This window comes from Mustela lutreola, chromosome 3 (assembly GCF_030435805.1).
Source record: "Mustela lutreola isolate mMusLut2 chromosome 3, mMusLut2.pri, whole genome shotgun sequence".
In the NCBI taxonomy this organism is placed as follows: Eukaryota; Metazoa; Chordata; class Mammalia; order Carnivora; family Mustelidae; genus Mustela; species Mustela lutreola.
The window spans coordinates 191,897,510-191,922,917 of NC_081292.1; the positions used below are offsets into that span (position 1 = coordinate 191,897,510).

At 37.5% G+C, this 25,408-nt stretch overlaps 1 protein-coding gene across 7 annotated transcripts in view; it reads right to left on the reverse strand.

Annotated features, from left to right (window-relative positions):
- The window catches only part of PIKFYVE (phosphoinositide kinase, FYVE-type zinc finger containing), a 78,480-nt gene that overhangs the window by 42,319 nt on the left and 10,753 nt on the right, over positions 1–25,408 (reverse strand). For 6 of the 7 annotated variants that reach the window (XM_059168222.1, XM_059168219.1, XM_059168221.1 and 3 more), the window contains exons 5-13: positions 25,048–25,219; positions 19,916–20,123; positions 17,887–17,976; positions 12,491–12,629; positions 10,871–11,028; positions 9,386–9,497; positions 8,077–8,224; positions 7,368–7,535; positions 1,188–1,247 (exon numbers count right to left, since the gene is read on the reverse strand). In XM_059168222.1, the coding sequence (XP_059024205.1) occupies positions 1,188–1,247; positions 7,368–7,535; positions 8,077–8,224; positions 9,386–9,497; positions 10,871–11,028; positions 12,491–12,629; positions 17,887–17,976; positions 19,916–20,123; positions 25,048–25,219 (1,255 nt within the window). The remainder of the gene's footprint in view (positions 1–1,187; positions 1,248–7,367; positions 7,536–8,076; positions 8,225–9,385; positions 9,498–10,870; positions 11,029–12,490; positions 12,630–17,886; positions 17,977–19,915; positions 20,124–25,047; positions 25,220–25,408) is intronic. The other variant, XM_059168223.1, reaches the window with a different exon arrangement.

Consider the following 25,408-nt stretch of genomic DNA (forward strand, 5'->3'; position numbering starts at 1 on the left):
TTACAGATCAAACCCAAAAATGAACTATAAAGAAATATTAAAACATGATAACAATTTACATAAAATTTTATAAAATCCTTAAGTTTTTAAAAAGAATGAAAAGGCATCTAGACAAAAAACAGATTATATCAAAAGCTTTGCAAAAAGGAGGGGCGACTGGATGGCTCAGTCAGCTGAGGGTCTGCCTTTGGCTCAGGTCAGGATCCCAGGATCCTGCAATCTAGCCCCACATCGGGCTCCCTGCTCGGCAGGAAGTCTGCTTCTTTCTCCCACTCACCCTCTGTGTGTGTGCTCTCTCTCTCTCTCTCAAATAAATAAAATCTTTAAAAAAAAAAGCTTTGCAAAAAGGATGCTCACTATGTAATTACTGAAAAATGTGACTAAATAAATGGAAAAAAGCAGGAAATGCTTACAAAAATTCTCTAATCTATCCCCCTCTTAAAGCAAACCAAACAAAAAAACTTTCAACCGAACAGCACTACAAAGCATGTGTCCACAATACAAGGTACAAAAAAATTACACATTTTAATTATGTAAACAGCTGGCCTATATAAACTTCTAGTTGAACCAGATGTTCAGAGATGAATTTAGAAACACTGCTAAGTTATGAAAACTTAACTGAGGTCTAAGCTGTGGAGTGTTATGAACTACTTAAGAATGTCCTTACTCCACAGTAAGCTACGTAGAGAGGTGTCAGAGAAGGCTGTCTTCTTCTCTAGTGTCTTGTCCCCAAGAAATCAATCGGCAAAGTTAGTTCTTTCTCTCTTCTCCCCATTTCTCTTTCCAATTGCACAGGGCAGGCAGGGTCCTCAAATGGACGAGCTCTCCTTGGGGGCTTCGGGACCAGTTTCAGAATTCTTGATGATATATATATCAATACTTAATTTTATATTCATGATTTGGAAGGCATTAAACTATGCCTTTCAAAGAATAAAATTTAAATTCTATAAAAGCTTTTAAACAGTTGCTTTTCAGATCAGAGATCTTCTCTCGAACCAAGTCCAAATTTATATTCTTCATTCCCAACATCCTCAGAGTTACTCTACATATAAAAACTGTGTTCCCATGGTACTAAAATAACCAAATTTGTTTTCGGTACTTGTTAGGTGCCCTTCAATATGCGAAGCCCTAAGTACACCCTCACAAGTAAGACACACTGTTCCATGTACAGCTTTTGATAGAATTACCTTTGATGAAGGCGTCACTTATTGAGAGTTGTTGTCCTCCATTGTCAGAAATCAAATACTCTGCATACCAGGGAGAGAGCAGAGGAGGAAGAAAAGGAGAGACTTATGACTGCAACATGCCAGCGTAGTTATACAGAGAACACACCTACGCACAAAGTATGACTCATACTAAACCAAACACTGCCCAGCCAACTGAAGAAAGCTTTAGACTAGAATGCATCATTATACTTAATCCATCACTTCAAACCAAACTTAATAGACTTGAATAATAACAACAGAACCTTCAAGGAGTCATGTCAGATAATCCTTAACAGACTGCTTTTCCCTTATCAAAGCTGAGCCAGTGTATGAAAATTGAGATCTTCAGTAATTTAGGTATGACAAGCCTAAAAATCTACATTATTTTTCTCATGTATAACAGTATGATTTCACAAATAACTCTGTCTATATACAGAATAGTTTATAGAGAAGCCACCTGAAAAAATAGGTTTTTTTTTCAAATTTCAGACTATACACTACAAAAAATTAATACAGAAGCGATACTGGCAGGGAATAAAGATTTAACTCATCAGAATTTTTATGTGCTTTCGAATTAGGGTTTTTCAAAATTCTAACCAAACACTGCCAAATAGTTGCCATAACTGAACATGGGCTGTGTTCGTTTAGAATTTTAGAATATTACTTTTCTCACGAGTGAAACTTATTCTTTACTTCCCCATGAACTTTTCTTTGCATCTGTGACCAAGCATAGCTCAAGTGAGGCTCTTTCTACTATGCAAACAAAACCACAATGTATTTTAAGCCTTTTAAAATAAAGGTTCTCCAAAAAATTCTTTCCAAGTAGATTTCACTTATAACAAATGAGCTTCAGAAGTTGCTATGTTTATATGCCAATATGCTCATCCTTTGAAGAAAAGCAGAGAAAAAGTTTTACATTGGAAATTCAAAGTATACGATGCCGAATACAATAAATCAAGTATGTGGACAAATAAAAACAGATGTTGTACCTTTTTCCCACACCTCCTGCACAGAAACGAATAATGCCAATCTGTTTGTTCAACCAACATATTGGCTTTACGAGCTTTACTTTTCATACTAAAGATTAAGTGTGTCTGTGTGTGTGTGTAAAATGATTTTGAAACATACAGAAAATCCTATATCCCCTTCACCTACATTTAACAATTGTTAACATTCCATATCTGATTTCTCTCTATATATATGTATGGATTTTCCCTAACCATTTGAAGTTACATACCTCATGACCCTTGATCACTAATACTTCAGCATACATCTCTCAAAAATGAGGACATTCTTCTGTATAGACACAATACCATTTACAAACTTAAGAAAATTTGGACCATGTCTTCAAAAAAAAAAAAAAAGAAAAAAAAGAAACTGACAGTGTCTTCATATGATGAAATTCGTGCATATTCTTCAAATTTATCTAACTGTCCCCAAAATGCTTTAATAAATTTTTTGCCTCAAACCTGGATCCAATCAGGTTCATATGCTGATTTCCTTTATTCTCTTTTGGTCCAAAGCAAACCTCCTACCTTTTTACTTTGTCAGGATACTGAATTTTAAAAGAACCCAGGCCAAACGTCCTATGGAATGTCCCATTTTCCCGAGTCAGTTGGATTGTTTCCATTTGGTGCTGTTTAACTTGCTCCTATAGCTTTTCCTACACATGGGAATTTAGATCTAGAAGCTTACAAAAACTATATGATTCTCACTTTAGGTTCTACACACTAACTTAATCAAGAATGGTTCAGAATCCTGCTGATATATATGTATTTTAGTTGTACAACTCTCCAAGTTTTACCAATAGTGAAAACTAATCAAGCAAGAAGATCGTAATGTTCCAGTTTTACAAGTTTATGAAAATGTAGGGTTTGCTTACAGAAGATAAAAACACCAGATTTTTTTAAAAAATACAGATATGTCAATCAAGTTTAGAAATCCAAATTTCCTCAGCCCTGGAAGATAAAGGATGATTCCTAAGAAAATATTTTATAAATATTACCTTTAACTTTCAGGAAAAGATAACCACCCATTCCCATTTACACTCTAAAAGGAAGGAAAACCAGAGGAAGAGGGTATATCACTACTCTTTCACCTCACTACCAGTTGCCTCTGACAATCTTTACTTTCTGGTAATCAGTGTTAATGTTAACTACAATGCAGAAAAAATACATTATTGTACTTCAACTTCACCAGAAAAACAGAAGAACCATTCTTGTTAGTATGCTAAAAACTAATAGGAGAGAGCTGTGAAAGCCAGAAACATTCATTAAGGGATTCAGAAAGGCCTTAGATTTTAGAGTCTCTAGGTCGCATAGGGCCTGTATGCCCTACAGCATAAACTATGAGCATGCCTTTCCTGTTCCTATCAGGTTACTTCTTCAACATTTGGCACAACCATTACACAAAGTACATGTTATATTAACAGTGACATCACGAAGTTCTTACATTCACCAAACACACGAATAACCTATGCGTGCTTTTTGTAGACTCACAGAGACTCCAGAACCTGTGCTTTTAAAGGCAGATATAACTACTGCCTGTAACTTCCTCCTTAACATATTTCAAGTGTGAAATTGTCCTCTTTGTGCACAAGGTTACTGAGACCATCAAATGTCTTATTAACATAAAAGACAACAGTCTCTACCAGTCTCCTGAGCTGATAATCTCATACCACCATAAAAGAAGGAAATGGGATTACTGTGGAAAGATGTAATTTTAGTTAACCAACGCTGGTGCCCAGTCACCACCAATCCCTTTTCTAAATACCACAGAACATCCTCTGAATTTTTTTCTACAATTTTACCAACTTCCAAAGTCAAATCAACAACCTATTTTTTACAAAATTTTAATGCCTCTGTCACTACAATCAGCTAAACCCCCTCCTTTTCTTTTTAGTTCTCCAAAGATAACAAACTCTGGCCCCATGATCACAGCTCTAAATTCTTTCAATAGTCTGGTATATATTTTGCCTGCACCTGGCCAAAGACTTATTTAAAATAATCAGGTATTCTCTAACTTCTCTTCATCATCTTGGACTTTACTTTCCTTTTAGTCATATACATTCTTTCCTGATAAAATTGTCTTGATGGGGGCAAGGAGGAGAAGCTTCAGTTAATATTATATATCACCTTCCCCATATTACTGCCCTGATTTTCTTTCTTTAAACCACAATTTTAAAAATCTTCTCTGAGATGTTCTCGGCATTTATTCCATCCATCAATGCAATCTGGACTTGTGCTATCCTGTCATTTTTATTTTTTTTTAAGTGCTGGCCCCTCTTTCAGATTCATCCTCCTATAAAAGTTACCTCTCACAACTTCTATAGACAATCTTTTTAATGGGTCGAGAGCAGGGACACCTCGGTGGCTAAGATGGTTAAAGCCTCTGACTTCGGCTCAAGTCATGATCCCAGGGTCCTGGGGTCGAGTCCCACATCTGGCTCCTTGCTTGGCGGGAAGCCTGCTTCTCCCTCTGCCTACTGCTCTCCCTTCCCGTGTTCTCTCTAACAAATAAATAAATAAAATCTCTCTAAAAAGTAAATAAAGGGTTAAGAGCAGAGAGGTTGCAGAAGAGTCACTGTGATTTTTTTTTTTTTTTTCCAATTGTGGATGCTTCCCCTTTAATTTTCCTTAGGGATACAATTTGAGATCGTACTGTACAAATGTCAGTATTGAAGTTCTCTGTTCCATTCCATTCCAATATTAGGAAGTCAAGCACCCTGAAGCAAATTGTCTGACTGTGCTCAGCAGTCCGTCTTTTGCTATTATAAATACTATGATGACAGGTTACTTTCTTCACCATTTTCATAATTTCCTAATCTTCCAAGACACAAAATCATCATGTCAAAAATGTATTTCACGATCTACTTTCAGCAAAACGAAACTGCATTGCCAACACGTGTCCAAAGGATATCCTCCATCATAAGAGATGCCAGCTCTGACCCATATCTGTCACTTCTATTACAAAAGCATCACCCAGTATGCTCCAGGGAACCAGACTAGAGTTCATCTCACCCAAGTGTCCCATCCACTCCACTGTCCTTTCGTACTCACCACACTCTCCACCACGCTTACCATTTGTTTTGCAGATCCCCATAAAGACATGTCTCTGACTCACGTTCAACACTAGGCAAGTCTCCTCTTTCACTGCATCCTCTCTAAATTTCTATTTTTTAATAGGATATACCTTTTTATTATAACTTTTTGTTGTTTTTAATTTTATTTAAATTCCAATTAATTAACATACAGTATAATATTAATTTCAGGAGTAGAATTTAGTGATCATCATTTACATAAAACACCCAGTGCCCATCACAAGTGCTCTGCCTAAATACCCATTCCCCACTTAGCTCACCCCCTGCCCACCTCCCCTTCAGCACCCCTCAGGTTGTTCTCTATACTTATGTCTGTTTTATGGTTTGCTTCTCCCCCCCCCCCACCATTACTGTAACCCTTAAAAGCTTTTTTACCACATCTTGAGGATAATGGTTACTACTGACAGCCATTAAAAATTTGTTATAGAAATGGGAGTTTGTTCCAAATTATTTTAGAATAGATGTTTAGGTTCAAAAGCTTCTCTTTTCTGACCATATCTTTAGACTCAAAATAGGAAGTGGCAAGGAAATCAGACAAGCATTTCCAATCTAAGGAAAGAATTCAACTTTAGAGGGCTGTTAAAAAATCCAAACTTCAGGTGAAATCATGGAATAAATGGTTTCATCTTTATAATGATTTTTTAGTTACTAGAACATAATGAAATCTTACAAGTACTTACTTACTTATGTATTTTTTATTTATTTCCTTTTACATAATTCCTCTCTAGGGCTAAAATTTAATTTGGCTGTTAGTTCTTTCCAACAGGGTAAACCTCAAAATTCATTTTTAAAAAGCATTTCATATATGATCTCACTGATATGTGAAATCTGAGAAACAAGACAGAAGATCATAGGGGAAGAGAGGAAAAAATGAAACAAGAAGAAACCAGAGAGGGAGACAAACCATAAGAGACTTATAATCTCAGGAAACAAACTGAGGGTTGCTGGAGGGGAGGGAAGAGGGCGGGAGGGGGTTGTTCGGTGATGGACATTGGGGAGGGCGTGTGCTATATGGTGTGTGCTGTGAATTGTGTAAGTCTGATGATTCACAGACCTGTCCCTCTGAAACAAATAATACATTATATGTTAATTTAAAAATGACATAAAATGAAAATACAAAAATAAAAAGCATCTCATTTTTTATATACTGCTGTATTAGATTTTGGTAATGATTTATTTTTCCTTTTTATACCAAATGTCTTCTGAATACAGTCATTATTATTTTTGAGTCAGTAGAATAAACCCTCATTTAAGACAACTAAAAATAACAAAATAACAAATTCACTTTGTATTACTCAGAGAAGAAACCTTTTTCTTTAAATACAGCATATACACACAAGCATATTTTTTTGCTGGACAAAAGAATGATATTTTATTTATTAACAACAGAAAATATAACTACTGCGTGGCCTGGGAATACATGTGAGAGTCTGATCAACACGATCTTTCCCTGCAGACAAACATCTGTGAGAAGCTTCATCATGGTTAGAAACCATGCAAAAAATACAATGATATCAGGAAAGAAATGTGCATCTTCAGTCTGTTCTTTCCATAGCAAACATTTTAAATCATAGTAGAAAGATGTTTTGTATTGTGTGTTTCTCCCTAATACAGTTCAAGCACCTAAAAAGGTTTAGTGAAATACTACATTACTGGTTAATAGCATAAGCAAATAGGCTTTAAAATGTTAAATAAAGAAAGAGAAATGAATAAAGCAGAACATCCATATTATAAATGCAAAGAAATGCCACCTTGGAAGTTGCACATTATGCTAAGGGAAGAGCAGTAGTAGTAGTAGATCCTTTTAAAGATGTAGTTCCTTTTAAAGACTACAAGCTTTAAATTGGGTGTGGTGGTACTGCGGGAGAAAATGAGAAATAAAAGGAACCAACCAAAAAAAGTGTGGGGAGGCGGTGTGGGGAAAACAAGAAAGGGGGAACAAAACCCACACCGAATCCCTTCCGCCACATGGGACAGGGAAGCCAGGAAGACAGGCTGGCATGAGATCGTGTGGCCCAGCTCTCCAGCCTGTGCCCGGATTCCAGATGGTGACTACCTCCTACCTTTTTGGTCAGCAGGGTGAGGGGGCACATGTGGGTACTTGGAGGGCTTCTTGATATGGAAGTTCACGTTGTCCAGCTCCACGTTCAGGCTGATGGAAGCGGCTGAGTCACTGTCCACTGTGGACTGGAAGCTGCTGACTGATGTGCGCTTGCTAGGACTGGCAGAATCTTTTAGTGTCAGGGAGGGGAAAGAAATATAGGGAGAGGAGGGGAGTAAAAATGGGTTTCATCAGGGTATTGGAGGAAAGGAGAAAAATGTTCTTTTAATAGACAAGGCCAATGTGCAATACCAAAATGGATACAGTATTTTCATGTACTTCTGTGGAGACTTAATAAAAATTGGAACACATTAAATATATGATGAATTTTTAAGATGGAGAAATCTATTGGAGGTTCTGCAGAGAGAGAGTCTGATATCATAGTGAAGAGGTGAGAAAGTTGTCTGCTGCGATATTATTAGCTCAGAGTTATTTTTAAGCTGCTGCAAACTACAGACTATGGCAAAAATCTGAAAACGCCAGTAGCCTACCAAGTTGGTTTCTTAAGAAAATACTGTATCTAGAACGAAGATTGCTATCAGAGGTTTACATTTAGTTGGTGCCATAAAACTTAAAGTCGATTGTTTCAACTAAACAAACAAGACACTCATTTATCATACATACACAGTAATGAGTCACAAAAATCAAAATATTAGAAAGTTTAAACTCACTAGTCAAATTATCGTCACCTTCTTCAGCTATCTGTTCCGTGTCACTGTCATCGAACTTTATGTCTTTAAACCAGGATGGCTCAGAGTGACCTTCCACAGAGTTTACTGAGTCACTGTCTGGAGAAGGGGTCTCGGAGAATTCTGTACTCTATTAAGATCAAGACAAGATCCAAGTAATTCACATTCAGTGGCAGCTTTCAAAGGCAACACTACAAATAAACTCAAGCCCAATATTTCTACAAAGCTAACCACTGAATAAATTTACATACAAATAAGCTAATTGATAGAAACTAAGTAAACTGGCATTAATGTTGATAATTCCACTCTAATAATTATAATTGTCACTAATCAGTAAGTTTAGACAGCTTAATATGAGCAAAACATAATACACAGATTTTACAGTGTTTCATTTCATGCTTTTTAGTCCTGAGAGTAAATCTGGCTCAGAATTTATTCTAATCCTGTGCCAACACCAGGACACAGTCTGGAAAACAACTGTTAGAGTTTAACAAACAACACCACACCAGTCTTCTTGGTCATTTGTCTTTTCTAACCTTTGAGTTTCCACTTTAATTCACAAAAGTATCTAAACATTTTATTTATTTATTTATTTATTTATTTATTTATTTAAAATTAACATAAACCAAAAGTGAAAGCTTATCTTTTTAAAAAGTTCTATTTTAGGGGGTGCCTGGGTGGCTCAGTGGGCTAGGCCGCTGCCTTCGGCTCGGGTCATGGTCTCAGGGTCCTGGGATCGAGTCCCGCATCAGGCTCTCTGCTCAGCAGGGAGCCTGCTTCCCTCTCTCTCTCTCTCTGCCTGCCTCTCTGTCTACTTGTGGTCTCTCTCTGTCAAATAAATAAATAAAATCTTAAAAAAAAAAAAAGTTCTATTTTAAATCACTTCTATTCCCTAATTAAAGGAAAAAGATATATACATCATCGTTGTTTTATCACTGCTATACAATTTAATACTGGTAATGTGTCAAAATCTACTGCATTGGTGATACTTTTTCTATCATTTCATTGTATACTCTCTCTTGGTCCTGAAAACACAGACATAGTGAAACGGAAAACCATTAAAGGTAAATGACAGGCAACTATATCACCACAAGGTCCAGCTTCAGAAAAGTCAAACCCACTGGAAACCGTCTGATTCGAACAGGCTTTTCATCACCCCTACCAACCAAGTAAAAATGTTTGTAACTTTCAAACAACAGGGAAAATGTATCTCTGTCTAATTCAATGACTTTTTATTCCCACCGATGAAGACAAGACTTCCCAACTCGTCAGCGATGACACGGGAAACTACCTGCAGTGGTCTGTACAGCGCGTACTCATCCCTGAAGAGCTGGTCGTGATGACTGACGCAATCCAGCCAACGTCCATCGACCATTGCTTGTCCGATGGCTATAGCTTGTGCCCTGAATGAAGACCAACAAAAATAAAAACTTTAAAAAGTCAGAGTAATTTCACAGGCACAAGATGAGACGCAAATGGAATTTTCTTCCATTTTGATCAGCTGGAATTACAAATGGTCGGTCGATAGGTGAGGGGTAAAACAAGTGAGACTTGAAGCTGAATTGAAAGATTTTGCCAGATACCAGGTAAAGGAGAAGCTGCTGGTAAGGCAGTCCTAGCAAAACCTAATTTTACTTACAACAAACATGTAAGAAGTGCTTAGTACATGCATATCTCTGTCCTCACTATAGTAAAACAAAATGGTGAAACTAGCATGGTTCCTGCCCTCAAGGAGCTTATGGTCTTGGTAAGATAATACCAAATATTACAAATATATATATACATATATGTACAAAATAGATACTTAAACATATACGGCAATACACAGACACTTAAGGTGCGCCCTGGTAGCTCTGTCGGTTAAGTGTCTGACATGATCCCAGGGTCCTGGGATGGAGCCCCACATCGGGCTCCCTGCTCAGTGGAGAGTCTGTCTCTCCCATTCTCTCTCCATCTGCCTCTCCCCCTGCTCATGTTCACTCACACTCAAAGAAAGAAAACTTTAAAAAATAATAATAATACATAGATGAAACAGACACTCAACACAGGGCACTTACACGGCATTTCACAATTTATAAAGCACTTTAGCCCATATTATCTCATTTCATCCTCACAGCTTCTTCACAGCACCTATACATACTCCTCACACTGAAACTGAGAGGTCCAAGGTTCAAAAGAGATTAAATAACTTGAGTAAAAGCATAAAACTAAAAAGAAATACTGTCAAAACTGGACCCCGGGGGTTTCTACTCTCTCTTCCTACTTACCTGTTTCTTCCCAGGAAAGGAGTAGTTAATCTAATCAACTAGAATAGCTTAGGGACATGCTGCCTTGAAAGGCAATAGGGCCTGTCCATCTCTTTCTCACAAATGATTCCTGAGCCAAGCAAGACACTCCAAGCGGGACTTAGGAACTCAGTTCCATAGACTGCAATGTCCAGATCAGAGAACAGTAGCAGAAGAATCCACTGTGATCTCAATACCTAGTTACATTCCCAAATCCTGCTTAATCAGAGAGCTTAGTGCTGGGAATTACTGCATACTTCTGCTTATAATAAATAAGGTAAACTGTTCCCCATTTGCTCCTTGCATCTATTTACTACTGGTTAAAATGCAGAAGGGAGGAGGGCTGAGTCATGAGTACCCTATGCACCAAACGCAGGAACCAAACAGAACCCTAGTCTTAAAATCTGCTGCCCTTCCATCTACAACAACATGGCCTTATTCAAAATAAAGCAATAAATAATATCAAAAAGTCTTTCTTAAGATCACATTACCTCGTAGCAATGTGTCCATTTCGGATTAACCAGTTGACTAACTCTTTTCCCACAATGCAATTGGGATGCGTTCTCAGCCAATAACGATGATCCTGAAACTCCATTCCACTACTGTGATGGCAGATTTTCTTCCACAGGTCCTTTAACTGAACGCTGTCCTGAAATCACATTATGAACAAATAATTACTCCTGAGAAGGATGCTATCACATACCTTTGCAGATTCTTTCCTGTGATTTTCAGATGCCTAAAAGGAAATTCAATACAGATTGTCAGAGCCAACTCACACCATCTAACAGAAATAACACATGCATGGGGAGTAGCCTGAACTCAGGTTAATCTAATTGCAAATGTAACTTTTTCTCTTAAAACCAACTATCCCAGGGAACCTCGGAGGCTCAGTCAGTTATGCAGCTGCTTTCGGCTCAGGTCATGATCCCAGGATCCTGAGATCGAGCCCCACGTTGGACTCCCTGCTCAGCAGGAAGCCTGCTTCTCCCTCTCCCTCTGCCACTCCTCCCCACTACCCAGCTTGTGTGCTCTCTCTCTCTCTCAAATAAATAAAATCTTTAGGGAAGAAAATAAAAACAACTACCCCAAATAATTTTTCCCAGTCCATGGCACATATGCTCAGTCTCCTAGTTATCAAAGTACAAAACTGCAAAATCTCCTCTTTGAAGACGGGCAAGGGAGAGGGGAAAACAGTCAACCACACCAATCCATTTCTTGTAGTCTTCACTCCAGCAGCTTCCCACCTTTCTGACCTGTACCCAACAACTGCCAAGTGAATCTTCCTAAAGGAAGGCCTTCAGTGAATGACTCCCTGCTCAAAAAAACTCCCAACATTGCTCAGCACCTGGGTTCAAATCTAAACTTGTAAAGGGTGAACTTGCCATGTTCCACGAGGTAACCCCAAGTAACTTCCATTCTCATTGCCCACAGACTCCAGCTTACTCTCTCTCCAAACCTCTCCTAACTAATAAATCCTACTTTGGTGCATGGAAAATGCTTATTTTCACCTCTATACTTTGTCATACCTTTAAATAAGAGTTGCTTTCCTCAATGCCTGCCCAAATCCATCCGTTCTTCAAGGTCCAGGCCAAACCCTTCAGTTTAAAGCCCTCACCACTAATGATCTTTCTATCTCTTATCAATAAAGTATTGCTTTTTTACTATTAAGGACCGGACCATCAGCCTCATTTCTACCTTTTGAATTTTAAGCTTGAGGACAGGAGCCAATTTCCATTTCTTTGAGTCACTCTTGGGACTAAATACAATATTTTACACTTACATAAAGTCTATAAACAACTGATAACCATCTCACATCAACATACAGTAGAAAGATATGCAAAGCATTCTGTGTGTATGAGAAACATATTTCAAAGTTTAAGAACAATCTGGGACCTAACTAAACGTTCAGCTCTCTTACTATGTAAGCACCTCAAATCTTACCAGATGAAAGGGATCAAGAAAATATTAATACAATATAAGAGTACTGAATGCTTCACCACTTTCTTAGGTGATCTTAATAAAAACTCAAGATAATTATTTCCTCTATTAATTTATATGCTAACTGGCTATTGATAGGTCTCTTAAAAATAGCAAAGATACTAGACCAGTACCAGAAGAATTTTGCGTTCATCCTCAGTGGTCTCTGTCCTAACATAGGCTCGGTTAGCCTGGGGACTGACAGATGTCTCATATGAAGATACCATAGGAGAACCAGATCGATCCAGTGACAGGTTAGTAATGCTAGCTGATCTGGAAAGAGAAACAAAAAAGTGAATACACAGTTGTAAATTCTTCATCAATAAATAAAATTACAGTGAAAATTCATTTTTAAATAAATGCTTACTGGGACTCCTGGGTGGCTCATTTGGTTAACTGACTGCCTTCGGCTCAGGTCATGATCCTGGAGTCCCAGGTTCAAGTCCTACATTGGGTTCCCTGCTCAGCAGGGAGTCTGCTTCTCCTTCTGACCCTCTGCCTTCTCATGCTCTCTCAATCATTCTCTCTCTCTCAAGTAAATAAATAAAATCTTTACAATAAATAAATAAATGTTTACTTGCCAACATTAAGGGTACTTTTAAATGTAATTATGATGGTTACGTATGATATCATCATTGGGAGAAGCTATTTCAGAATAAGTGAAAAAGCAAAGCTGCTACGGAGAGATTACAGGAAAGCAATGGTAAATATAGTATACTTACCAGTAACATTTCAGAGGAAAAGGATATAAACTTGTTAAAATGCTGAAAACTAGTGTTATTGTTTTTGTTTTAACTGACAAATATGAAGAATCAGACTAAATGCAGAAATAATCTTGCAGGGGTCCCTGGGTGGCTCAGTCAGTGAAGTATCTACCTGATGCTCAGGTCATACGAGGGTCCTGGGATAGAGCCCCAGGTCAGGCTCCCTTGCTCAGTGGGGAGCTTGCTTCTCCCTCTCCCTCTGCCACTCCCCCTGCTTGTGTGCTCTCTCTCTCTTACAAATAAACAAATAAAATCTTAAAAAGGAAGGAGGGAAGGAAGGAAGGAAGGGAGGGAGATAAGGAGGGAAAGAATTTTGCAGATCAGAAACAGGAAACTTTGGCCCACTGACCAAATAGTTTTTGCATAACCAATGAAACAAGAATGTCTTTAGATGAGTATCTATAATGTTCTGGTAAGAGAAAACATTAACTTTCGAACCCCAGCTAAGCAAATGTTATCCCCCCCAAAATAATCCCTTTCTTCTTATTAGAACTGCATTGTTATCCTCAATCATACTTTGAATTTGATCATAAAAAAATGAGTGAAAATTTGTTTCCTCTCTTAATATATTATTACTTATATAGCATCCTTAATTGTGCCCCTGGGCAAAGTTACTAGATAAATGATTTGTAAGTGGAATGTCAATAGCATCAAGCAAGCTTTTATTTATTTAAAAACTGGAGATAGAAATTTTAGTTAGCTTCTACTTTGAAAGAAATGAAACCAAATTCTAGCTTCTATATAAAGGATAAAAAGGCAGAAGCTTCTACAATGAGTTAGGCAATAAACTCATTTAATTCTCACAGCAAGGATGTCTGGGTGGCTCAGTGGGTTAAGCTGCCTTCAGCTGAGGTCATGATCTCAGGGTCCTGGGATCGAGCCCCCCTGCATTGGGCTCTCTGCTCAGCAGGGAGCCTGCTTCCCCCTCTCTCTCTGCCTGCCTCTCCACCTACTTGTGATCTCTGTCAAATAAATAAATAAAACCTTTAAAAAAATAATAATAATTTTCATAGCATACTATAGAGTAGGTACTACTAAAGCCATTCTACAAATACAGAAATCAAGAATCAGAGATAAAGTTATTTTTCTAAGGTAACTCGACTAACAGCCAGGCTGCCTCCCATTCAAAACCAGGTGCCAACTAAAAAACTATGCTCCCACTGCCATGAAGATAAAGATAATTTTAAAATAACTTTGGGGTGCCCGGGTGGCTCAGCCAGTTGAGCATCCAACTCATGGTTTTGGCTCAGGTCATGATCTGATGGGTCATGAGATCAGACCTGAGACAGGCTCCACACTCAGTGGGGGGTCTACTTGGGGATTCTCTCCTTCCGTCCTTCCCTCAACTTGTGCATGCACATGCACATGTGTGCTCTCTCCCCTTCCCCCTACAAAACTAAATAAATAAATCTTAAAAAAATAATTCAAGAAATTATTCACAGGTCTGTAACAGGTTTAGCAAAAAGTCATTCTTCATAGCTTATGAGAAAGCACTGTTATCAAATAAATAATAAAGATTTTTCAAATAATCATTTATTTCTTAGCATATTCTTTTAGTGAAAGGTCACCACTATATGTCTGACTCCATTAATTAAAATCTCTCTTCCGGGATCCTGGGTGGCTCAGTTGGTTAAGCAACTGTCTTCCGCTCAGATCATGATCCCGGATCCCGGCATCGAGTCCCACATTGAGTCCCACATTGAGTCCCACATCAGGCTCCCAGCTCCACGGGGAGTGTGCTGCTCCCTCTGACCTCATGCTCTCTCTCTCAAATAAATACATAAGTAAAGAAAATAGAAACTCTTTTCCAATGATTGTATTATCCTGTGTTTTGCTTCTCTAACATTCTAACTATCCCTGCACATAACCTAATATCCTGATATGGCAGTAACAAAAACAAAAAAAAATAGTCACATTTGCTGTCAAATACTTTTTTTTTTTTAATAGATTTTATTCATTTGACAGAGGCAACAGGAGAGAGCACAAGCAGGGGGAGCAGCAGGCAGAGGGAGAGAGAGCAGCAGGCTCCCCGCTGAGCAGGGAGCCCAACAAAGGGCTTGATCCCAGGGTCCTGGGATCATGACCTGATCTGAAGGCAGAAGTTTAACCATCTGAGCCACCTAGGAACCCCTAATGTCAAATACTCTAATAAGTAGCCTAGCATTAAGAATGCTGGGTAAACTTTTATTTAGAAATAGTACTCACTGACTAAATTATACCTTTCCCAAAGATTTACATCAATCATAGTATTAATTCAAAACAGATGGAACTACTCTGTAAATTAGCACAGCTATTTCTCCATTTGTACAATGCCAAAAGAAATACTGTAATTCATCCCACCTTTAAAAAAAAAATTTCTCTTAACTCCACATCCCCTTGGGACATTCCCTCCTTCACTATAGCACAACTTCCATCTCCAATTCTTCTTCTTCCATTTAGGGAATCCAAAATGGTGCAGCCACTTTGGAAGACAGTTTGACAACTTCTTATGAAACTAATCATACTCCTCTACCTATGATCCAGCAATCATACTCCTTGGTATTTATGCAAAGGAACTGAATACATGACCACATGAAAACCTGCACACAAACCTTTATAGTAGCCTTATTCATATTGCCAAAACTTGGAAATAACTAAAATATCTTCCAGTAGGTAAGTGGATAAATTGTGGTATATCGAGACAATGGAATATTATTTAATGCTGAAAAAAAGAGTTATCAAGCCATAAAAAGACACATGGAGGAACCTTAAATGAATATTACTAAGTGAAAGAAACAAATCTGAAAAGGCTGCATTCTGAATGAGTCCAACTATAAAACATTCTAGAAAAGGGAAAATTATGCAGATAGTAAAAAGGTCAGTGGTTATGCCACGGGTTGGGTGGGAGTGAGAAATGAATAAAGCGAGCACAGAGAATTTTTAAAGATTTTATTTATTTATTGAATTTTTTACTTGAGAGAGAGAGGGTGAGCACAAGCAGGGAAAAGGCAGGGGGCAAGCTGACTCCACACTGAGCACAGAGACCCCACACCCTGAGATCATAACCTGAGCCAAAATCAAGAGTCAGATGCTTAACTGAAGGCCAGACAGGCACCCCAGAGCAGAGAATTTTTAAGGCAGTGAAACTACAGTTTACTACAACACTGGACATCACATCATTATACATCTGTCCCAAACACAGAATATACATCACCAAGAGTGAACCCTAACGTAAATTATGGACTTTGGGTGATAATGTATCAATGCAAAGTGATAATATGTTAACAGCTGTTCATCAACTGTAACAAATATACCACTATGATACAGGGTACTGACCATGGAGGAGGTTATGAGGGTAGGGGGTATATATGAAGTTTCTGTACTCCCTACTCAATTTTGCTATTAGCCTAAAACTGCTCTAAAAAAATGAAGTTTATTAATTAAAAAAGGGTAAAAGATCCTGATGTCTGCAACCTTTTCTCAAAAAATGTCTATTATATAAATAAAAACAAAGCAAATGGGAAAATGTAAATTAGTGAACCTTAATAGAGAATATATTAAATTTATTACTCTTGCAACTTTTTACAAATTTGAAATATTTTCAAAATAATTTTAAAAGTGTTTTAAAAATTCACTCTCTCTAGTAGCTTCCCATTTCACCCAGAGTAAATGACAAAGGCCTAAAATTAACTATAAGAATATTCTACTCCAGGTACACAGGACCTCTTGTTACTCTTGGCCAGCTATATTCCTTCTAGGAATTCGCTATTTTCTGTTTTCTTGGCACACCCTTCTATTAAATGTTCACATGGCTCATTCCCTCATATCCTCAGGCCTTTGCTCAAATGTCACCTTCCCTGTTAGATCTTCCCTGACTACACAATTTTAAAATGTCAATCTCTACCCATATGCCTTATTGCTTTTTTGAGCATTAAATTTTGACTGTTTGATTCACTGCTGTATTACACAGAGCTGGTTTCTAGGTACTTAATAATACTTGTAGAAAGAACAGAAAGTATGTTAAACCAAGGTCATTCAGATCTCTAGTTCTTCAGGTTAAGAACTACTTAGTCACCACTTAAACTTGTAAAAAGGAAAGCATTTCTCAGTGAAGAGGTGTGAACATCAGTAAGATCTAGTATGTTGAAAAAGGAGGAGGAAGTGTGCAGGTGTAGAATGATTACAGGCAACAATTTCAAGGAATTTGGCTAAGAAGAAAAGAAATAATTGAGAATATAGGAAAAGAGAGATGAACCATAAAGAAGAAATTTTTGTTTGTTTTTAATAGGGGATCTGAGTTTGTTTAAATGCTAATGGTGAGGAGTCAGCAATGAAAGGTAGAAGGTACAAACATCAACAGGATAATTAATAAAAAATGAAAAAGGATGGGATCCAGAATACAAATGGAGAATTAGCCTGGATAAGAGGTAGAAAAAAAAAAAGATGAGCTCTAAACGTAATCGGGTTGGTAAATGGCGGTAAGAGTTGAGGAAGTGCCTATTTGTTAGCTGCCCTCTTGGCTCTACAATAGACAATAAGGCTATCTGCTGAGCTAGGAGAAAGCCAGTGGAGATCTGAAGCCAGCAGAGAATACTGGAAAAGAGACACTGAAAAGAATGCAAGCCAGAGCTGACTAGCAAATGGAAAAACAATACTTTAATTCAGATTTTAGAGCTAAGAAAGTGGAACAATCAATCCCACCCCATTTTTATCTGTTTGCTCTTCTCATTGCCATGAAAGAAAGAAAAATCAAATACAGAACATGGAGTTTTCATTTGGCAGCTTACCTATTTCGAGCAGGAGATTTCCCAGCATCCTCCTGAACAGATACAAGTCTTGTCGAAAGAGGAGTATTTGAAGGGTCTGGATGAATCAAACTACAAAGAAACAGAAAAATACTGAGATGATTTGGGACAGTAACAAGCAAATCCACTTTCAGTGAAGTGCTTTAACATTTAAAAGCTGATTGTTTTCCCCTACAATAATAATATTAGGGGTTAGTTTTGTTTTCTTCTTTTAATTAAGATAGAAACTATAGTTTTTATATTAACTACATCAACTGCCAAAAGGCTGGTAGCTTATTAAGTATACAGTGAGTCCTTAAAATAATAATGCCGGTTGGATGGGTACTTACAGAACTCCTACATCCATCATATACAAAATTGAAATGATTTGGGGGAGAAACCCTGAGTTCAAATATTTTATTCTCAGTCCCCTTAGCCCACTGGAATAGCACCGCAGAGTCAGACGTATGTCCAAGTGCAGGCTCTCCTTCTTTCTAGCTTTTGACCTTGGGTCCACTAGTTATCTCTCTAAACCTCAGCTTCTACATCTATCAAAAGGAGAAAGTGGTGCCTATCCAAGAGATACGATAACTAAAAGAGAATGAACATGAAACAACTGCCACACTACTCTACCTCTGACATCTATCCTACATCTCTCAAGAAGATTTCAAATCTAGTTTATTAAAAGACACTTGCCAATTCTGGGCTCACGCGATAGGGCCAGCCACAACTAAAAGGGATTACTAACTAAAGTGAGAAAGGAGTGAGAATCCTTATACTTTTTTACTGTTCTATTAAATGTAGAATCAATTTTTTAAATTTATAAAAGACACGTAATTGATAAAGAATTATGACACCACAAATAACAATGTACCATCAGCACTGACTCTGAAATGCGTGTTATTTCCTTACCCAATCCCATTCCCCTCTGGGAGACTATTTTCAATGAAATGACTATTATCAATTTTATACTTCTCATTCCCTCCCTTCTCTTTAAGTTTACCACATCTGTATACCTAGACAGTGTGTTTGTTTTATGTATTTTTGAACATCATAAATAATCATTGTACACCTCTGTGACTTTCTTTTCTGCTCCACGTTATGTCCCTAAGAGTCATATATGTAGAATGCAGCTATAATTCGTTCTTGACTTCTATTTAAATTAGTTGCCTATTACTTCTTCACACTTTTAAGGGTGATTGATAAAACAACTTATCAGAAAAGGGTTAATTAAAACTCTAAGCCCTTTCATATGGCTAGATTTAGTATTATACATAAGAATATAACTTAGCTTAAAAAAAAAAATCAGAAACTGATGAATCTAGGATTCTAATTCAAACAATTCCGTGTAACTACCAAGAGTTAGAAACATCCTTCACCAGCAGGCAACTGGAAGTAGCAGATTTAAACCTATGGAAAAACATGAAATGTTCCTTAGGGAGGAAAAAAGATCTAATTTCATATACAAATTTTTTTTAAGATTTTATTTATTTATTTGACACAGAGAGACACTACGAGAGAGGGAACACAAGCAGGAGAAGTGAGAGAGGGAGAAGCAGACTTCCCGCTGAGCAGGGACCCCAATGCAGGGCCAATCCCAGGACCCTGGGATCATGACCTGAGCCAAAGCAGACTCCCAATGACTGAACCACCCAGACACCCCTCATTTACAAATATTATGAATACAAAATTTATGGGCATTTTCCTTCTCTATGAAGGCTACATTAGAAATTATTCATCTCAATAACTTCTGTTTCCTTTTTAACAAATCTCAAGATATATACCATACACTGTTCTTGGTGCCAGCAGGTAGAACAGTGAACAAGAACAATATAAATATAAAGTCTCTCCTCTTTACAGCTTAGGTTCTAATTAGTCAATATAATTACTACCCATAAACATTCCAAAGAATAAGGAGGAGAATATATAGAAAATAATTCAAAGAAGATAAAAATAAACTGAAGGCAGCCTCAGGTCACAAGACTATCTGTATTTCTCAAACATAAATAAAATTGTACTTAAGTGATAGTACCTTTGCCAGGCAAAATCATCCTCTAGAAATATGTTGCGGCTAGCTTTTCTACTTCCAACAGGTGTTCGAGGTTCACTTGGATCCAGTACAGACACAGAGGAAGCAGAATCAGAAAGAGCATTCAAGTCTTCCCCAATGGAATTACTGTCTGTGGAATGAGCATAACTTAAAGCTATCTTTCTACAGTATGTACAAGCTCGGAGGTCCCCTAGGAAGGAAAACAAAACAAGAAAATGAACTTAAAAAATAATGATAATAGGTTACTTAACAAAACACATTAAGTCCTTGGGTTAATAGTTTTTCAGGTAACAGGAAAATGTCTTCTACTACTAAAGACTACTAAAAAAGATGTTTTCACAATGCAAAATAATTTTGGGTTCATTTATATATTTTAAAAACCATCATTGTGATAAATTCATCCATTCATTCAAATAACCTCAAAATTTATTAATGAGTTAAGAAAATAGCACCCAATGATACTAAAAAAAAAACTCTTTAAGAGTATTTTTCCAAAAAATAAACTTTTCAAGGTTCTAAAAATGAAATAATGGACAGTAAGTTCAAGAAAAAAACTGTTTCGAATAGAGTAAATAAAGCAATACAAAGAGAAACAACATGTTTTCCCTGGGTAAGGAGGAAAATGTCCTGCAAGTGTCTGTTGTGAAACCCTGAGAGCAGCCTCCACAAGGGGGCACCATCTCAGAAACAAACAAATAACAAAATGGGCTTACAGACCCTGTGAAGTAGCTGGGGAACTGTTACAGAAATTGCTCTGGTGAAAGCTGAGTTGGCAACGAAATGTTCTTCAGAGGACAAACAACAAGGTTATTTAATACTTTTCATATGTTGTCATTTAAGGTCACAGCCCAGCCCAAACAGAAGTTTTCATTTCCATCCTATTTTTCTGTAAAAGCTATTTGTTTGATTCTGTAAGTTTACTGTACTGAAAAAAAAAAAGGTCAGATAATTGAACTTTACAAACACATGTTATTTAACAATTCCACCTTAATTTTTTTTTACAATTAACATTAGAAAACTGATGGGACTTGAACAAAAGATTTCTTTTTTAAATTTATTTTAGAAGGCCAGAATTTATTGAGAAAACATTCAGAACGAGGGGGAAAAAATGAACTCAAAAAATTTCATCAGTTAGTAATAAGATTTTAATCAATACTAGAGTTTGAATTATTGAAAGGGAATTACTAATTTTTAAAAGAAACAATTTCAGATTTTATTACATTCTTAAAGGCAACTGTACTTTTTTTACCATAATTACAACCAAGTATAATTATGTTAAATAGTTTTAGGGGGGTTTTCCATGTTAAGACTATGTAGTCCTCAGTTTTGTTACATTATGTTCTATGTAGTCCTCAGTTTTGTTACATTATGCATAGATTTTACACAAAATTAAGTATCACTTGTTGCATTACTTATTTCTGATGCCACAATTCAACAGATGAAATATACTAAAACTAAAGAAAACTATATCCACTTCAATCAGGACCAAAAAAAGTAAATCTGGTCTGGGATAAATGAGAGTGTTTGGACAAATCACCACCAGCCAAGAGAAGTAGAACTACAGTAAGGAAGTGAAATGACATCCTGCAGAAAGGTCTCTGAGTTCCCACAATAAAGGCTTGGTTTGTTTCTCACTATAAAGAAATTTCCCTTTACCAGGCAGCTATTAGAATGCAGATGGTCAGAACTCAGCCAAGCCTGAACTGAAAAGTTTTCATATCATGAAGAAATTTCATCAGCAAGTGTCTGCTGAACAGATGCTTAATTATGTGATTGTATAACAAAGGCTGAGGAGACACAGCTCTGCCACCAAAGACCTTGGTCCACTGAGGTGAAAGACACACATATAATTAAAAAGTTGCCTGATGGATGTAGAGATATTAATGCTACTACCACCAATAACTGCTTAATATACATTCAACCCTTTCCATGTGCCATACATTATTCTAAGTACTTTACATTTATTCGAGGCTACATTGTACAAGTGCCCAACATGTATTATTCCATTTGCAATGGTTAATTTTATGTGTCAACTTCGAGAGACTAGTTGGTTGGCCAAACAGTAATCTCCTTGTTACTGTGAAGGGTTTTGATTAATGTATGATTAACATATACAATCTGTTGACTTTAAGTAAATTACCCTCCATAAAGTAGGTGGCCCTCATATCTTAGAATATTTTTGTCAAATTAGCAGGTACAATGAGGCTGACTGGTTGCTCCTAATTTTACTAGACAAAGTGGGGAGGGAGGCAGGAAGGATGACCTCAGGAATTCAAATTCCCAGCTGTACAAACTACCTGGAAGTTTCTCTGTCTTCCCCGAGAGAAATCATTATCTCCTGTAGCCACAGAGCTAAAACTCAAACTAAGAGTTTCATCCTGCAAGTGGCTGAATCACAACACACATAGAATCCTTAATCTTGCAGTATGACTGCTGTGAAAATGAGGGCACTGATTAGAAAGGAATGGAATCCTGAAAAGTAGAATGGAGATCTATGGAAAGATCCTGATGAAGCTGGGGAATGAAGCCCTGAAAAATTCTGCTGAGTCTTCTTTACCTTTCTTAGCCTTTGCAATCTGTCAGAGGAGATTAACCCTGATTTGCCTGAGAAATCCAAAATGGCCTGAGTTTTCTACCTTGCAAGACACTGCTTATTCTCCTCAGGACCCACTCCCACTACCCTCTTTGCTTCTAGAGCTATAACAAGACTCAAGTCCCAGCAAGCCCTGAAAGGTAAGGTATAGTGTGACCCATGAGAAGGTGAACTAACATTTTTCCAACTCATATGGACAGAAACCCAGGGAATAGGTATGCAAATGGATATCAAAGATATAGGAGATACAGTGGAGATATATCAAAGACACAGTAGAAAGAACATAAAGTAGGACCCAGCTGAATTTACTGATATGAGCCCACTAAATAGAGATTATGAATTGAAAACCATAGCATGAGAGTAAAGAGGGCTCTAACAGTCTTGTTGGTTGACTGGCTGAAACATGGGACCAAAAGTGGCCTATACTTTAAGAGGCTGAAAGGCCAGAACTAACCTGGTGTATTATGAAGGAAGGGATCCAAAGAATTAGGGATATTAAATGTTAAGAAAGGATTTATCAAGTAACACTTGCTTACTCACCCCAGCAGGATCTAGAACATATACCTCTCATGACCATGAGAAATAAATTTGTGAGGGAAACCCCAAGATCCTTGTAGAGCTTTGTGGTCACTCTTCTCTGTAGGTCAGAAATTACAGTTGGCGGGGGGCTGGGGGGGGGTGCCTGGGTGGCTTAGTGGGTTAAAGCCTCTGCCTTTGGCTCAGGTCATGATCCCGGGGTCCTGGGATCGAGCCCCGTGTCAGGCTCTCTGCTCAGCGGGGAGCCCGCTTCCCCCTCTCTCTCTCTGCCTGCCTCTCTGCCTACTTGTGATTTCTGTCAAATAAATAAAATCTTAAAAAAAAAAGAAAAGAAATTACAGTGGGAACTGCTTCCACTGAATTGAAAAACCTAAATGCAATGGAGACCATTAGATTCTAGGGTGGCACACGCAGAATGGTGGCACTTAATCACCAATGACAAGGTGGGCACGGATACTATAATAGACAGTGGAGTCAACACAGGATTCAGAATAGTCTGATTTGTAGCGACCATGGCATTGATCATAGTACTCCCAGAAGTGAAGTCAATGGGCAGTCTACTAAATTTTTACTAGATTTGTATAAGACAAACTCCAGAACAAGTGGACAGTAGTCTAACTTAAATCAAAAACAGTCATGACCTCCCAATTAATTCTCAGAATTGAGCCATTTACAGACCCAGAATTCCTTGAATGAAGCAGGGAGGCTAGGTCCCCTTGAGAAAAACCTCATTACACACTGCCAAAAATTTAACACTGTTAATATATGTACCACCCTTCCCCAAAGGGTGACTGCATTAAGAAAAAGGTAACAGTCAAACCTTTGGTGGATTACTGGACTTGGCTCTCATTTCAGGAGACCCAAAATTTTATTATAGTCTACCAGTCAGGAGAGGGACTTATAGAGGTCAGGTGATGAATAGATTTTAGCTCAGATCCATCTTCTGGTGGGTTGAGTGGTTACTCTGTGGTTATTCCTCAGTTCTAAAAACACACAGTTGGAATAAACATACTCAGTAAATGGAAGAATCCCTACATTAGTTCTCTGACCTGTGCAGTGAGAGCTATTATTGTAGTTCTGGCCTCCAGAACTTTGAGAAAATAAATTTCTGTTGTTGTAAGCTGCTCAGTTTGTAATATTTTGCTATGGCAGCCCTGAGAAACTAACACGACAATCATATTAACAAGACAGGATTTTATCCTAAGGGTAACGGGAGCTCTGAATGAGTTTTAGGCAGGTAATATCCCAATATGATCAAATTAGCATTTAACAAAGAATAATAACCAGAGTATGGAAAAGGATCTAGAAGTAGGGAAAAACTAAAGGTAAAAAATTCCTCTAAAGGTTGCAGCCAAAATCCTGATGAAAGATAATTGAGCTCTGAACTCTAGCAGCTGGGGGGCAGGGGGAGTGAGTAAGGCTAAGAGGAAGATTTGCACGGCAACAAAAATAATTTGAGAGATGCAGAGAGTCTTCTCCTTTTGGTAACTTCTGCCCACCTCCCACTCTCAAAGCACTGTGTAAATCCACATACCATTGTTTGGTATTTTCTGCTTCAACAAATAATTTAAATAATTTAACATTTCCATACTGATAAATTTACGAAAAAATATGAATAAGATGCACTTTGCTAAGCAAGGTGTCCTATAACTCAAGGATGATCTGCATTTTATAAAATGAAAATTCTCATAGTAATATATATTAGTAATCTATCCTAACCACCTTGTCTAATAAATATTATTGCTCCTGCGGTTTTTGCTAGCATCTATGACACACTTTTACTCTATTTATAAACCTCTCCATCTACTTTATTATTCGACTGTAAAGTCCTTTAAAGCAAAGCTGTATCACCCTCACTTTTGTGTTCCTCATGTCCCACACACAAAACCCAAAATAAAAATTGGCTTCACAACGGTCCTGTATTATAACTATTTTATAGTTATGACCTTTAAAAACTGCAAAACTGTCAATAAAGTGCATTTACCTGTATAGCCCATAAATTTTCCAGGGATTTCTTGATTACAGCAACGACTGCAAAAAATCTGCCCACACAGTCGGCAATGGTGTCTGCGCCTGAAGGTTGTAAATTTCTCACTACAGTCATAGCATTCTTTACATTGGCTGTCTGGCATCCAGTATTGCTTCAGGTCGCTATCCTGTAACAGTAACAATATGTGAAACTGAAAATATGAAAAGATGCAATGAAAAGTGCAATGCTAATCAATATCCTACAAGGTTTCTTCTGCAGAAATTGACATCTTATTTCAAGAATTCATATGGGAATGGAAAAGATCAAAATCACCTTAGGCCTTAAAATAGCCTTGAACAAGGCTTAAGTTGAAGGA